The 17574-nt window shown below is 38.8% G+C and overlaps 1 protein-coding gene across 1 annotated transcript in view; it reads left to right on the forward strand.

The window, feature by feature from the left end:
• The window catches only part of LOC140944452 (sodium channel protein 1 brain-like), a 31962-nt gene that overhangs the window by 3566 nt on the left and 10822 nt on the right, over nt 1-17574 (forward strand). Inside the window, exons 4-20 of the mRNA XM_073393594.1 lie at nt 1142-1222; nt 2515-2643; nt 3043-3134; nt 3268-3465; nt 5256-5313; nt 8694-8838; nt 9030-9167; nt 9353-9355; nt 11788-12201; nt 12532-12702; nt 13071-13418; nt 13738-14002; nt 15267-15619; nt 15907-16080; nt 16181-16291; nt 16731-17003; nt 17513-17566. Of these exons, the coding sequence (XP_073249695.1) occupies nt 1142-1222; nt 2515-2643; nt 3043-3134; nt 3268-3465; nt 5256-5313; nt 8694-8838; nt 9030-9167; nt 9353-9355; nt 11788-12201; nt 12532-12702; nt 13071-13418; nt 13738-14002; nt 15267-15619; nt 15907-16080; nt 16181-16291; nt 16731-17003; nt 17513-17566 (3007 nt within the window). The remainder of the gene's footprint in view (nt 1-1141; nt 1223-2514; nt 2644-3042; nt 3135-3267; nt 3466-5255; nt 5314-8693; nt 8839-9029; nt 9168-9352; nt 9356-11787; nt 12202-12531; nt 12703-13070; nt 13419-13737; nt 14003-15266; nt 15620-15906; nt 16081-16180; nt 16292-16730; nt 17004-17512; nt 17567-17574) is intronic.

Consider the following 17574-nt stretch of genomic DNA (forward strand, 5'->3'; position numbering starts at 1 on the left):
TTGTTATTGTTTCTCAATAAAAATTTTAAGAAATCATCGCCTTTCCGAACATATGCAATGAAATTATGCATCATTCAATGTTAAAAGTTATAACCTAACATCAATTCGGCTCCAATAAATCAAACTGCCAAAATACTTTATATGTGACCACTCATCGCGTGTCATTTCCCTCACTGAAACAATCCCGTATCAGGCACGATCACGGAACTTTGGTTCTCGACAACTGAGGGCAAAAATATTGTCAAACTCCCGCAGTGTGATTTTTGATGTTTATTGCTACCAACGATTCAAAAATATTCATTACTTATAAAACTCAAACAACACATAAAGCAACTTTTAATGAATAAAAATAGCAAAAACACGAACCTGGCTGAACGAATTATCGCGTGTCAAAAAACAGAGCCATTTCCGGTAATATGATATTTCTAATGTCATTACTCACGAACGCAAACGGACCTGACAGTAAGCATGAAAATCGCTCAAACTCTTTGATGTGATCCAAACCCGTTTTATAAATAGATTCAAAAAAATTTGGACAGATTTAATCTCTGGATTTACTACTTCCAAATTTCAGAAAAACCGGCCGGTTAATCTTTTCCCTCAAATTGGAAATTATCCCAGCGTTGCTTTAACATGTTCATCGCCTTTAATTCCTTCGTCCCCGCAATGTTGGGAATTGCATGGTTGTTGAGATCGTAAAAGTGGGATCAAGTACCTTGCTAGGAGAGCTTTCTTTCCGGCATGCTTTTGTACAAGTCGATTCACGTCGCTTGGCTTGTTTACGTTTTCGCACTTGTTGCGTGCCTATTGCAACTTTGAATCAAAACAAGCGATCTCGATTACTCTATTTGGGTAACGTCCAAATAACTACCCATCATCACCTCATGTGGCGTGTTTTCATAGCCCCGTGCCATGCCTTGGAGCTCACTGCGGTTAATTGATATAGAAGGGTTGTGTTAAGTGTAATCATTCCAACTTCGTTGTTCTCTCTTTTTCTCCTACAAATTAAACCATGACTGTTTACATGACTTGCGGAAATTAAATAAAACGATCACACTGAATAGTACCTTAAATTTTAATTAATCATTTATGTTTAAATCGGTGTTTGAAGTAGATTCATTTTCCTTAACTGTGATTCTAGATATTTTGAGTCATTTGTTATCCTTACCATTCTTATAAACTGTGTTTTTCTCGTACTTGAAAATCCACCTGATGAAGCTGAGTAAGTAGCCTGAGGCTTAATAACTTTTAAAACTGTGCGCTTTGCTTCCAAGTGATACCCAAGCGATCTCTTTTTAGTATGTACAGGGAAATAAAAATACGTAAGAATAATTTGCTGAGATTGCGAATTCCTAACGAATCCTGCTTATACAGCTGCTTCTCATCGCTCCGCTAGGCATTTGTTGCCAAATGTCCCTAGCGGTAGAAAACGAAATACCCAGAGATTCTTGAGAATAGGCCACTTGCACTAAGAGGTCACGTGACCAATGCTTCCTTTAAACAATGAGTTGGAATCTTGTTGGTGCCAAAAATTGATAGAGCACATAAAAATTATCTTACACCCGAAATTTGAGAGGAAACGCATTTAAGGGAGATATTTTATGGCACTTTGATTTTTCAACAAAGCAGTATGATTTGTATTGGGCGCCATGTTGGAGGGCATACTCTTGCCCTCCAATATGGCCGCCAAAACTACTTTTTGCTTAGATCTTTTTAAACATTTGATAGTTACGCTCAGATGTGCTGGAAACGTTACCACATCATTTTTTCAACATCCTCCTTGAAGTTTGAGTGAAAAGCTTGTGTTCAGAAAGAAGTAATTCATAATTTCAAAAATCACAGTTTGGTCACGTGACCAGCGAGGAACTTACTCATTTTAAGAAAATGGTGCGGGTTTGAAAAACCAAATCACTATTATTCTGTTTAAGATATGACCCACTAGGCATTTTTCGAAGGCAAAATCATATAGCTTTCATTTTCATGAAAACTATGTCACATGACCTCTTAGTGCAAATGGCCTATTCTGCGAATTTTTTGGTTAATAATTGATATCCTGATAGGTCTCTGGGATGAAACAGTTTTCCCTTGATCATTGAAAATCCCAGAGATTGCCGAGAATAGCAAAAAACAATAACGAAAAACAATACAGAACAGAAGGCGGGCCGGCCCGCCTTCTCATATAGTCACAACGACAATTTTGTAAGAAAACAAGGTATGAGCCGAGCAAGGCCCTCACCCCATATAAGTCACATCATCATCATCATCGTCTTTTTCTTTCTTTCTTTCTTTCTTTCTTTCTTTCTTTCTTTCTTTCTTTCTTTCTTTCTTTCTTTCTTTCTTCTTCTTCTTCGTCTTCTATATATCATGTAGGGCATCTTTGTATTGTATAGGGTAGTGACCGTATTTTCGTTTTTCATCGTTTTTATCTCTTCGAAAACAAAAGGGTTCTTGTCTGGCGCAGATCGACCTGTCAAGCCTCTCAACTAATACTGAAGGAACTTTTGTTTTCACCAGGTACGTATTCAGTGGAATTTATACCATGGAGATGGTTATGAAGATTCTGTCACGTGGATTCATTTTTCATAAGTACGCATACCTAAGAGATGGATGGAACTGGCTGGATTTTATAGTAGTCCTATTAGGGTATGGTGTATTTAACAGCAGTTAAAATGAACAATATGTTCCATAAATAGCGGGTTTGTAGAAGGCTGCAAGTTTGAGGTGCATTGCCATGACCTGAGGGGTGATTTAAACAAACAGGCGTAAGCACTTATAGCATCTTCCACCAATACCAAGTTCATACTTGTGTAATATTACGATCTCTTATAATACATATACTAGATACTTAACTAAGGAATATTTTCAAAGAAAGTTATCGCTTAAGGAAAATCATGAAGAAGTTTTTCTTTGACTGATAAAATTGACGTTTCATCTTCAAGCTATCAAAAAAAAAAAACCTTGATTCTGGTAGCTGAAATTTTTGTTTCCTGCAATACACCTTGATAAGGAAGCACCAGAAAGCTGAAACATTGATTTCTTCAGGTATATCACCATGGCACCCAATATCGCCAACTTGACGGGAATCAGAACAATTAGAGTGCTTCGCGCCTTGAGGACCATCTCTACCTTGAAAGGTAAAAGTAGATGTGTAGATTAAGTTACGTACATAGCAACAAGATGTGTTAAAAAACATTGGATACAAAACACATCGTGGCATATTTTCAACTTATAACTAATGGGATATTCCTTTTACTTATCTGCTTTAAGGTCTCCGTGCAGTGGTGAATACATTATTGTCTTCTCTGAAGCTGTTGAGTGATGTCCTGATTTTGTTTATATTTTTTCTTGCTGTCATGGCGCTTATTGGACTACAGCTGTTTTCTGGAGAATTGAGAAACAAATGTGTTCTTAATATTCAGTATGCTAATAGTACGGAGAACAAACAGGAGCGAGCTCTAAACGAAAGTAAGACACGCATCTGAATTAAATTAGGATCACTGTCATAAATGGGGAGGCATTAGGCCAACTTTACATAGATTGAACACAAGGCTACACTGATGAGTGTTATCATCACCATCAATTTTTAGCCTGAATTTTATCCGATTACTTCGAGTCGTTATTACTCCCTCAGAGGAGAAAACTACTCGAAGCAATCGGATGAAATTTAGGCTAATCAATTTTACCATTAACAGGTATTGACTCGGCTTTCGTATGACGTGACGAATTATGCAGATCGAGAAGAATGTTATCTACGGAGGTCGAACGCAAAGGATTAGCATAATTCTTCAAATCATACGAAGGCGAATTCAATAATTGTTATTATCATTATTCATTCAAAATATTTCGCCGTTTCTGATTGGCTAAAATACCACGCATAATTAATCATAACCAGCTATTGTCGTCCAAATTTGGAAGAATTTGCGATATGTGAAAAATGGCGTCAAAAGTGCAGCAAAATTGCCAGATTATTGAACCGTTAACCGAGAAGACCTGGGGACGAGGCTGAGTTGTTATGGTAGTGACCACAAAATGGCGGAACATGTCACTCGTTTCACGAGGAAGAAATAGATGAACGGTTAACTAAAAACACAGCAAGAACGAACAGTAAGAGGACAGACGGACTCGAAGGACGACATCTGCTGTTTGGAGAATTTTTGCGGAAACCCTTTATCTCCTAAACTTGCCGATAAACATGCACTATCGAAGATGAACTTAACATCGATTGTGGGGGTATTAAAGCATGTTTCAATTTGTTTTTCAACTAGGAATTATTTTGCATGAATAAATGGTGAAACATTTCAAACATTATGGGCGATCATACTAAACCTACTTTTGAAATGACTCCTGGGTTCAAACCTTTCACAATAATAAAACAATTATTGAATTCGGCTTTGAAGAATTATGGAGATCTCCTCGATCTCCATAATTCTTCAGATGATACGCAAGCCGAACTCAACAATTGTTAATTATTAATTCAAATTATTTCTAATGAATTCTTAACGAGCGTATCTCCAGATAGACTTTCTTCAAAACTTTGGTCTATTTCTCGTCTTGACACAGATGTTTTTTATTGCAGATACTACTCAAAAACTAGATAAAATCCATCAAGCAACATGTTTTACGTATTCTTGCATTTCTTCCGTTCAGTTTTAGACAGAAAAACAACTACTTCGTCTTTGGATAACCGTGAACGACATTTTTTTAGTTCACTATCACCCCGGCAAGCAGCCTCGTTTCCTAGCAAATATGCCATCGATCAAACTCGTTTCCAATCAAATATCCCATCGAGTCGACATTGCCATCCCCCATCAGGCGGATTTGAGCCTATCAGAAGCGGCGAAATATTTTGAATGAATAATAATCACCTTTTATTTTCGTTATCATCGTTATGTTATAGACTATTAATACAGATAATAAGCTCTGCTACAATTTTTAAATTGCTATTTCTGACACAACGTCAATAAATGTCATCAACGCTAAGCATCTTAATCATAATCTGATATATTTTCACCTCACGTCCCTTCCAGAGCTCATGAACACGCTCATCATCTTTTTTTCGTCATCACCGATGTCATCATCATTTTAAAGCACGAGTTTCACAAAATAATCATTTATCTCAATGCAAAAGTACATGGTTCATATAGGCAAGTCACTCTCATCATGCAAAAAAATAACTTCTTTAACGTTGTGTTGAACAAGACCTGAGACCTCTGATTAGCGAGAATAACGATGTTATGGGTTATTTTTACTTTCAGGTTTTTGGTTTCTTAATGACGGCGATCCTTTGATTTGTGGGAACAGTTCAAGTGCAGGGTAAATTTTGCAACGTATGCATGATCAAATAATCAATAAATTTATTAGCTTATTTATTAAATGACTTTTAAGAGAAACACTTAAAAGTGTTTCTCTTTTCCTTGCTTAGTCGGGATCCTATTTACAATGTATTTGCTAGCTTTTGTTACGCTGTACCTTCAACAGAATACCGCGTTACAATACAATACAATACAATACAATACTCCCTTCAAGAGATAAAAACTAAAGTTACAAAATATCTCCCGAAAGGGAATATCTAGAGGTCAACCCCATATAAAAGATTCCCCAAAATAAAAGATGAAAGGGTAAAATCTAGAATCTAAAACATTATATACAGAAAGAAAAATTCTAAGACCTAAAAACTAGAATAAAAAACATCATTTGCACATCATAATTAAAACTATTTACAATAGTATCAATCAATATTCATATGAATCCTTAATCTGTTGCGAAATAAAGTCAGCGATCCTGCGTGTACTACATCTTTGGGCAAATTATTCCACGTATTGACAATCCGTAAAAAGAAAGAATATTTGTAGCAATTTAGGATGGCAACCTTTACATAGAGCTTATAATCGTGATTGGCTCTAGTTCGATTACATTTAGTAAGTTCAAAAAAGTCCGAAAAGGAAGGCTATCTATTCCAAAAACTATCTTGTAGCACTGAACTAGAGATAAGAACTCTCTACTTTTCTGCAGAGTTTGCCAATTCAGTAAGCGGCAGCGGTCTTCATAGCTCATTTCTCCGCGCTTTTGCTTTAACGCCAACCGTGATGCTCTTCTTTGGACTTTTTCCAATGATCCCACATTCTTTTTTGGTAGGGGCTCCAGACGGGGGCAGCGTATTCGAGTATAGGCCTTACCAACGACTTAAAGAGGCAAGAAAACGCATACCTATTATCGTTTCTGAGTGATCGCTTACTTACACCTAATACTTTGTTCGCCTTGTTTACTATGTAGGAGACGTGTTTACCCCAAGATAGATCGTAGTTTATTGTGACCCTTAGGTCCTTGGCAGTTTCAACAGATTTTAGTTGCACAGCTAGAGAGGAACTTGGCTAAGATCTGTCCCTACTGTGCGTTGCCAGCATGACTTCACATTTTTCGGGATTAAAGCGCAACTGCCACTTGGTAGCCCAATCGCTTAATCTATTCAGGTCAAGCTGTATGGCTGGTATATTCTTATCAGGCTCATTGATCGTACGATAGATTTTGGTGTCATCAGCGTAGATTGTGACTGTTGATGTTACGTTTGTCAAAATATCATTTATATAAATGATAAATAAGATTGGGTCGAGTACTGTTCCTTTCGGGACGCCTGAAATCACGGGTGACCAATCTGAACAACTACCCCTTAACACGACACGCTGCCTTCTATTCGTCAAGAAATTTCTGATCCACAGTAATAGGGAGCCATCTATCCCATGCCGTTGTAGTTTCAGCAACAATGAAACGCTCATGTGGCACGCTGTCGAAGGCCTCGGAGACATCTAAGAAGATGATATCCGTTTGCTGCGAACGATTCCTAGCCTTTGCCCAGTCGTTGTAACATGTAAGTAATTGTGCCAACGTAGATTTGCCCTTTAGATACACAAATTGGTTTAGGTTAAAAAGATTGAGATCTGACCAAAAGTCTACCACACGGGTCCTTACCACAGATTCTGCAACTTTTGTTGTATACGATAGTGATATTTGGCGGGAGTTCTCCATAAGAATTTTTGGTCCCTTTCTTGTAAACTGGAGTGATGTGGGCCGACTTCCATATACATGGTGGTTGACCTTGAGAGAACGATGTATTCAGAAATAAAGTCAGCGGAGATGACAACACTTGAGCACATTCTCTTAGGATGCGAGGTGATATGCAGTCAGGACCAGGGGATTCATAGATACTCAAATTTCTTAGCAATTTCTCAACTTCCTTAGCAGAACAAAAGATATTACATAATTTCTTGTCGGTAATATATTCGAGGTCGGGAAAGTTTTCGTGATCCTCAACAGTAAAGACCCGGCGATGAGAAATAAGAATTCATACAGTTGGCAATACTCGGGTCGTCGTTAAGAAACGAATCGTTCACCTTTAAGGACACTAGATCACACTTAACTTTTCTCTTTGGTTGAACAAAGTTCCAAAAAGGCTTTGGACTGTTACTGGTCTTTAATTCATCTGCCAGATTGTTTACAGACTGCCTACGCGCAGAGTTGCACTCCGTCTTCACATAATAGACCTTGTCACGGTTTTCGACGTCATCTTGACGAGTAGGCAAACGCGTGAGAAATTACAGTGTTTGTATGAGAATCTAATGCCGAATAATTTCCATAGAACGGCTGTTCTGAAAAAAATATGATTTGTAAACTAAAGCTTCACTCCTAAGGATTCTCCTGAAAAAATTTGAGGGCGTTACATGCACTCGAAGACCTAGAACCACTTTTTAAAATTTTCTAAGCATTTGTCTGTAAGAAAGTCCCGGGAAAATTACAGACAAATATATGGAAAATCTAAAGCAAGCCTCTGGAGAAATTTAAGCACAGGTACGCCCCCCAAATTTTTTAGGACAATCCTTTGCTGTGTAGCTTTAGCTTACAATTGATATTTTTTTCAGAACAGCCGTTTTACGGAAATTATTCGACATTAGATTCTCATACAAACACTGTAATTTCTCACGCGTTTGCCTACTCGTCAAGATGGCGTCGAAAACCGTGACAAGGTCTATTGTTAAATTTACGATATTTGTCTCAGTCGGTCAAAGCGCAGGTGTTTTTCGCCCTTTCACAAAGCGCTTTCTTTCTTCTACTCAACTTAATTAGATCCCCGCTTATCCATGGTGCATTTGAATTCTCTTCGCTGTCCTCTTTGGGATACACTCGTTGACAGCAGATAAAAACAAATCAGACCATGCAGCCCATATACGATCTATGTCAGTATCCATAAAAGCACAATGCCATGGAGTGTAATGTAAAGGAAATCCTGAGATGATTTTAGTCAATATTTAAACTTCTGCGATTTCCCTTCAGGGAAAGATTTCCTCGATAATACCATAGAGATTGAGTTATGGTTAGAAAAGGGCAGACCAACTTTTAGATCATAAACTAGGCCAAGAGACGTAACGAATACCAAGTCTAAGATATTTCCATTGTGACTTGGATCCTTGACTAGCTGAAAGAGAAAATTGTCGTCTATAATATAAATTATACACGGTACATAATATAAATCAGCAATCATAAATCATAATATAAATCGGTCTGGACGAAATCATTTACATAATATAAATCATTTCTGTAAAAAAATCCATTGTACTGTATATACAGTACAAACTATTAGGTTATCAAGGTTAAAGATATTATCAATTGATTTTGTGCTCCCTTCGTTTTCCCTGATTAAGATCTTGTCCATCCAATTACACATGCATGCCTAATGCTGGTCCAAACCCAGATCATGGTTACACGACGTTTGACAACATGGGTTGGTCTCTTATTATGGCTCTGCAAATACTAACAAAGGATTTCTGGGAAAATGTTTACAACAAGGTAAGTATATCAATTAAATTTTTTTGGTGGAAATAAGGAGGAAACTGAAGGAAAGATGCGCGATAAGTCAGACTTCGTCAGATCTACTTCAGGCAGTCAGCCTTGGAAATGTGGTGAAGAATATTTAAGTGACTATCATGATACAAACTATAAACTAACTGGCAAAATTGAACACTTATCATTCCTTTTAGATTAACAGATCATCTGGAGCGCAGTACGTGCCATATTTTGTCATCGGAATATTCTTCTGTGCTTTTTACCTGATGAACCTTGTATTGGCGATGGTTTACTTATCATATGAACAGGAATTATCTTCAGACGGAAAAGAGGTACTTTTAGATACCCTCCAATTCATTCAACATAGGTAGGCCAACTCACAGAGTTCAGATCAGTTCATTTTTTTCCCTTAATATTTTGACTAATGCTAGGTTACAGACTTTATAGATTGATGTTTAATATGAAAGTTTGAGTATGATGGCAAAGTGAACCATTAGGTTTTCCAGTTGGCCACCAGAGAGTGGTTATCTACATTACACACTCGAGAAGGCCTGGATGAAATCGAACTGTATCTTTCTACCAGGCGACTTTATTAGTTGTGACCTGCTGGGCGTCAGAGAGCACACCGAACGTATAGACAGCAACCACAAAACGAGGAAGCTACTGGACCTGTTTGACCTTTTTAATATGGGGAACGTTGTAGATGAACCTACCCGTGTCACATTAACTACACAGTCTTTAAATTGACTTGATTGTGACGACTAAGGTGAACTTAGTCAGTAAAACGGGAGTACTACCGCTTGGTTTATCAGATCACTGCCTTATCTACGCAACTCGCAAGCTAAATAGCGAAACCCGGCACCCACAAATATTCGGACCACAAATTTTAAACATTCAGTAATGACAAGGATTTTAAGTCGGGTGTTGATCGAATACCATTAATCACTGGCCGTGAGGGTATTTCGCCACGGTTACTTGGAGCTGCTGAACATCTATTGCCGTGCCGCTGACTAACCTATATCTACGTAGCTTGAGGGAAACTAAAGTTTATGATGACTGGAAGGCAGCCAGATTAAATCTCGTATTTAAGAACGACGACAAGTCAGATAGAGGAACCTGTCGTGCATTGTCTATGCTAAGCGTTCCAAGCAAAATCCTAGAGTCTTGTGTCACCGACTCTATTGCAGATCACGTCTTTACTCACAATCAGCTGGTAATTGAATATCAGTGGGCCTACCGCAAGGGCCACTCTACTGACTTATTATAAACACACCTAACAGAGACCTGGAGACGCGCCCTAGACTCCAATCTTGTCGCTGGCGTATTATTTATTGACTTCCAAAAGCGTTTGATAGCATTTCTCACCAAATTTCAATCCACAAACTTGGGGATGATTAAGGGATAAAGGAGAACCTACATGACTGGGTAACAGGCTCTCAGAGTGAAAGAAAACAATACACCGTTGTAAATGGAGAACTTTCAGACCAAGCTTACGTAACTTCTAGCGTCCCTCAAGGCTCCGCGTTGGGACTAACACTTTTCGCCCTGTACACCGGCGATCTACCTGAGGCTGTTAGTTCCGCATCTCTCTACATGTGCGCTGACGACACGACTATGTATTTTATAGGTGATTCAGTGGACTCCGTCTCCAACATACTCAATAATGCACTAAAGGAATTAGAACATTGGAGTTCAAAGAACCACCTGGTACCTCACCCTAAAAGTGTGAAGAAATGACTTTACAAGACCCCATAAGCGGCAACGCTCTAATCACCAGCGTGTTGAAATAAGAGTGATTGTATTGTATTGTATTGTGAACTGGATCAGTTGCTTTTTTTTCGCGGCGAAATTCCTCGCGACGAAACTCTCCGCCCGTCGCTAACAAGTTTGACAATTGTTGATGAGTTAAACCAAATCTCGTCACTTTTCCTCCCAAATGTTGATACAGAAACTCCTAAGACAGCCAAAGCAAGGAGTAAACGCTCTGATAAAGGACCAGTGCTCAAAAATGCTCTCCTATCTTTACCTTATTAGTCAGCGCTGCTTTGTGCAGTATACATACATACATACATACATGCACTTTATTGCGACTCCTCTATACGGGGCTCTTCTGTCGTAATATACATTAATAACAAATATACAATAATAAAATTACAATGGGGCAAAAATGCTTACATCTGTTACAACAAGAAATATTTACACGAGTTTATATACAGTCATAAAAATTTGATTCAATCTAAGAAGAGTTTGCAAGAAAGTGGGCGGCGACTTTCATTTTAAAACTTGAGATATTGTTTAAGTTCCGAATGTTTTCTGGGAGTAGGTTGTATTCGTTTGCCCCACGAAAGGCGAAAGAGCGTTGACCAGTTGATAATCTGCTTTTAGGTAGATTCAACTGTGACATGTTTCTAATGTGCGTCCTGACACACTAAATCCATCATGAAATAAATTGCAAAGATAAGGTGGTGCCTGATTTGTTCTACACTTTTGAACCATAGTAACAGTATTAAATAGAAGTTTTTGACGGACGCCTAGCCAACCAAGACATTCGCGCGCAGCAGACACATGATCAAATTTTTTTGATACCTAGGATTATTCTACAAGCAAAGTTCTGGATAAGTTGAAGCTTTGAAATGTTTTTGCTGGAGGTACTACCCCATACGCTAGAACAAAAAAGCCTGCTAAAAATAAGAGCCTTTATAATCAAAGAAAGTGTTTTGAGGTCCAAATGATGTTTAATCCTATTGATACGACGTAGATAATAAGGCAGCTCGAGGTCAAGTTATGGTATATTCTACATCTATATCAATTTGTTCCCAAGGGTGGTGCGGCATCAGTGATGATTGACCAGATTGATTATCATGGTGTTATGACACGAGATTGAAAACCGTTCTATTTATTCGGCAGAGTAACTCTCTTACGTTGTGTTGTTTTGTGTGCATTATTTATTAGAGTAAAAAGATGGACCAGCGACGGACTGGTTGTTCGTATCAAGCAGACAAGCAAACACTGAAGCGTCTTATTCTATTAGATAGAAACCGAAGGCCTCCATCAGGAGATGAAGCCAACGAGTGTGGTAACGTACCTACGGATTCGCGCGCGGAAAAGCGCCCTGAATCACGTCACCACCTTATAACAGGCAGGGAATTAACACAAAGGTCTGAGAAGACCAAAGTAACTAGCAAGGCTCTGTCTCACATAAAATCCTGTTGGAAAATGGTACGAAAGTGTATGCACCAAATCACGTCCCATTCTACCTTCGATTTCGTGATTCTACTGCTGATAGTTTTGAACACAATTGTTCTGGCAATGTATTACCATGGTATTCCTGCCCAGTTTAGGCGCGTCTTGGATATTTTGAATTGGGTGAGTAAAACTTAGTGATCGTTTACTATGGAACTGGGATAACAAATCTAACTGTAGATTTATTAGACAGCTCCAGGTGTAGGTAAGTATGGACCACCTGTGATCATTCTGATAATCTAAACCTTGCTAGCTGTAGCAGCCTGTCCTAGAGCTGCCCTTGGGGTTAAACGATTTCGAAACGATTACAAAAAATAGTGCGGTCGGGTTTGGTCAATAGGACATAAGTACTACTGTAAGATGGTCTGTCTTGCACGCTATTTTTATGAATGAATCAGTAAATCACTGAGGTTCGAAAATACGACATCAATGTCTTTTTTCTTTGCTAAATAGGTGTTCACTGGGTTGTTTACGACTGAGATTCTGTTTCGTGTGGTCGCTATGGGACCAACAGCATTTGTCCGCGATCGATGGTACTTGTTTGACACAGCTGTTGTGGCAGCCAGCTTACTGGGATATTTAATAGATGCTGAAGGACTTAGTATATTTAGAACCTTTAGAATGGTAAGCATACAGGAATCATTTCATTCAGAAGTAAAAAATTTTTAAGGTCTGTTGGCGATTTGTTTTGCTGAAAAAGATTTTATCTGGCAGCATGGTACAATTGAAAAAGGTCTACGTTGACAACTTTGAACATTGAAGATCTCAATATTTTGATGACTTTTCAGTTATGACAGCTAACATGTTCGGAAAGAAAACCAAGGAAAAGTTAAAGGATAAAGTTAAAGGATCGCAAGTAATTGAAAATCCTTAGACGAACTTCGTACCGTCATGTTTGTAACTGAAGTTTAATGATCTGGTTTTAACGTATTTCCGTGTAATACCGTGCTAGCTTCTGTGTGCTCACAAAAGATTAACTCTCTCCTGTTTAGGTACGACTCTTACGTTTGGCGAAGTCCTGGAAGACGATGAATAGACTAATGATGGCCATTGCTAAAAGCATAGGACCTGTGGGCAACATCACACTTATTCTTGGTGTAATTATCTACATTTTTGCTGTCCTAGGAATGAAGATATTTGGCCAGGATTATAAAACGGATAAGTTTGGTGATAGTGGAGTGCCACGCTGGAATTTTAGTGATATCTGGCACGCTGTCATGATGGTTTTTCGTGTGCTAAGCGGGGAGTGGATCGAGCCTCTCTGGGACTTCATGAGAGTCACAAACGCTGCCAAGGCAATCCCTTACTTTCTAACAGTTCTCGTCGTTGGAAACTTTCTGGTGAGTAGCATTTGTGAGTGAGAAAGGGATTGACTACTTTGCTTAGAATGAACAAACACTAAGTAAGGTCATGCCCAGATTGAGAAACTAAGAATATGGCAAAATAACTGGCTGCCCGGATCCACTTACTCCTTCCATAAATAATTTTTCAATCTTAAAATTATGTAAAAGCTTATTGATTGCGGCATATTTTACGCTTCATCAAAATACAAGCGAAGATAAACTGTATGGCACAGGGAATGACTTTATTTAACTTATAGATTCATGGGTCTCTGTTCTGATACAGCGTGTAAGTTCTGATCATCTTGTTCTTTACCAGGTCCTCAACTTGTTTGTCACTCTAGTAGTGAACGCCTTTGACTTCCGAGACGAAGATGACAATTCAGATGGCGTAGATGGTGCAAAGTTTAGCATAAAAAAGATATTTAAAACACGCAGGTCCTGCCTTTTGGAGGAAAATTATCGTGGGTCTTTTCGTCCTTGTAAGCTTGAGGTTATAGAGAGTAAACACCCTGATGAGCAAAGCAATGGCGTTTCCTTGGCAATACACGCAGGAGATCAAGACGGCAAAGAATACTGTAAAAGTATAGAGATAATATATTTCTTTTACCGAGAAAACATATTTTTAATTGGAGTGTACATCTAAGGGAGTTTTCATTTGATTATTTTAGTATACTTTCTAAATCAACTTTTTTGTTGCCCGTTCATATACAATAGCGGCCATGAATTTGTCTTTGTCTATACACCATCCAAATTTTCAATTTTGTATAATTTCCAGCTACTTCCTTTCGTCGGCTTACAATACATTTTGTTTTATTCATTCAAACTACTACTAAGGGCCTGTTTACGTGAAGGTGGGGGACCCCAGGTAGGTGAGGTAACATGTGGCGGGTTACCCCACGTGATCACATTAAAATGAGAGATTGTATGGACAGGCGGGTTACCCCACCTAAGCAGGTTACCTCACCTACCTGGGGTCACCCACCTCCATGTACATGTAAATAGGCCCTAAGCCTAATTTAAGGGCCTGTTTACATGGAGTGGGGGACCCCGGTCTAGTGGGGTTGGTTTCTTTTGTTTTCACTCTCTGGGGGACACAAAACAAAAGAAACTTACCCCACGAGACCGGGGTCCCCCACTCCATGTAAACAGGGTCTAAATGGAAGATTTTGAAACTCAGAAAACCATGACCTACGAAAATATTTCTGGAATGTTATTGTGTTGCAAGGAAGAAGCCGATCAGGCGTGAGAAAACTAAGCGGTATTCAACAACGGCAGTAGTGTTGTGGCATACTTGCGTGTAACTAGTTTTGTTTAGTTTTATCTTTAGTGTTCACGGTTTTCTGGGTTGACAATATATACCAATCAGAAACGGAGAAATATTTTGAATGAATAATATTGTGTAAGGCAGTGGGTTAGAGGTGGGTCTGGGTTTGGACATATGTCCTCAATGATACTAGCCTCGCGCGCAGGTGTTTTTAGGGGAGTTCGAATTTCTTCCCTCCCTACATCTCCCTTGTGGGGAGGGATGAAAAACGAGCTCCCCTAAAAACGCCCGCGTGGGAGGCTACAATGATACCGGCCATCTTTTTATTATGTTCAAGATAACCTTTAATACTTATTTTAACGTCCATGAATTAAGCCGGGATATTCCAAACTAAAAAAACAGTCAATTTTATTTCAGCATTTCTTGACATTTCTTTTTCATCCTTTTTTTTATCTGTCCATTAATGATTCTGAATTTGATGGGACATGCTACATTTGACATTCTTTTTCGAAATAAGCATTATCATACATGAAAAACATTGCTATAGTTTCAATTGTATTAATTTTCCTCTTTCTATGCAGTGTTAGACAACGTTATCAACATTGAGAGCTCAAACAAAACAATCGGTGAAGGTGCGAGTTTTAAGGATGGCGTTGATTCTCCTCCCAGTTTCAAAATGGAACGTATAAAAGAAGGGATTTCTGAAAATGGTGTGGTAACATTAAAGCCAGTTCCTTCGGTTAAAATCAAGGAATTATACATAGAGGACTGCCTCCCTGAGTACTGCGCATGTGTAGACTGTCAACTGTGCAGGCCTTTATCTACGGAAAGCATTTCCTGGCTTAAGTTCCGTGGCCGGGTACTAATTTTTGTGGAAAAGAAATACTTTGACTGGTTTATTCTCTTCATGGTGCTTTTCAGCAGTTTTATGCTGGTAGGTCGATTTATGCTGTGCATCTTTTAAGATCCTTAAAATGATTTACTTCATAGAAGTTACTTTGGCCTTTTCAATTTTTTTATGATTTCATTCCTTTTATTGCAGCTAGGGGTCAGGGTGGGAGTTCAAGTACCCTGTTCCGCCCGGGACACCCGGAAGTGCAGCGTTCTGGCCACTTAGCCACGCTGAGATATTTGCCCAAAAGCTATCTAAATGCAATATCTTCAATCGTAAACACTACTGTAAATGGAAAATGCTTACAAAGGTCTTATTGAAACTCGTAGGTTTTTGAAGACGTTAATCTGCACAAAAGGCCAAATCTCGAGAAAACCTTGGAAATACTCAACTACATTTTTGCATGCGTTTTTACGCTAGAGTTCCTACTTAAAGCCATAGCTTTTGGCCTCACCAAGTACTTCGCCTCTCCTTGGAACTGTCTGGATGCCTTTATTGTCTCAGTGAGTAGAATATCATTTGTTAAGCTCACTACCTACTGTACAAAAATTTGCATAAAGGCTGGATAAACGCATCGCTGATAGTATGTGTTTTCCCTCACAGATTTCACTCGCCTGCCTATTTGAGAACAAGAACTTGTCTGTGTTTCGTTCCCTACGTACATTACGAGCATTGAGACCACTCCGGGCCATCTCACGACTGGAGGGAATGAAGGTAATCAAAACTTGCCAGCAAAATCTCCCAGGGGAATTGAATTAAGTCATGTTGTTGCAATAAATTATCGATTTATATTAAGTCTGTTTCTTGAAACAATAGCGATGGTAATTTATGTAGGAAGATAAAGAAAGATCATCCTAAGCTTAAACAAAAGAATACAAAATGATGCGGTCTTCCTGATCAAGAACATGCCCAAGCCATGCTATCAAAGAGTTTGTCCTGTTTAGTTAATAAATCGAATGCAATAGCTTTTTGATGATGACCATGTTATTAAACAGACCGCCCAAAAGTACAACACAGCGACTGGCGATTCACCATTCCTTTGGTTTAATCCCCGTAGAAATCGTAGCCAGTTAAAAGTAAAGTAAAACTTAGTTTATTTCATGACTACTAAATCTCATGTGCATTAAACACTGTTTGTATTGTCTTTCTTAAGGTAGTGGTGAATGCGCTCTTTGCTGCTATACCAGGTATTGCGAATGTCCTGGTGGTTTCCGTTCTCTTCTGGCTGATATTTAGCATTCTTGGCGTTCATTTGTTTGCCGGAAAGTTCTACAAGTGTGTGGATGAAGACAACGCCCAGTTACCTGCCAGTGAGATCGCCAGTAAAGCAGAATGTATGAACCGCACCATAGACGGTTACCGCTGGATCAACTCCAACGTGAATTTTGATAACGTCTTGGCAGGCTTCCTTGCACTGATGCAAGTAGTACGTTACCACTTGTTTTTCTGTTTCTTTTTTTTTTGGCCTTAACTTCTGACTAATGACATTTACACATGCTACCATAGGCACCAAAGTGACCGTGCGTTTAGAAACCCAAACACATGCCTTTAAAACTGGAGTTAGGTTATTTTGTGTTAAGGGTATTGCATTAATTGTCAGTACAAAGTGCTGATAATATTATAGGCGTTCTGGGTGAATAGCACACAAAATAGAATTTGAAAACAAGCATGGACTATTAATATGAAGATAGGAGGAAAATGCTTTGAAGCTAAACAAACCTGCAGTATATTTTTCCCTTACGAGAATGAATCTACGTCATAGGTGTCGCTGTGGCGTTTCGAAAACATTTAGTTGTGTTTCCGTTTTCAAGGGACACTAAGCGGGACCTTTCGTCGTACCACGTCTACGTAATTAGCGCTCATTCTGTTAGGAGTACAATGTACTTAAGTAGCGACGTCTCTAGCTGAAATTTGTGCTTATATGGCGTGTTTTAGGCTACTTTTGAAGGTTGGATGGAAGTTATGAAGGACGCAGTGGACTCGACTAAGGTGAGTAT

Source organism: Porites lutea, chromosome 7 (assembly GCF_958299795.1).
Source record: "Porites lutea chromosome 7, jaPorLute2.1, whole genome shotgun sequence".
In the NCBI taxonomy this organism is placed as follows: Eukaryota; Metazoa; Cnidaria; class Anthozoa; order Scleractinia; family Poritidae; genus Porites; species Porites lutea.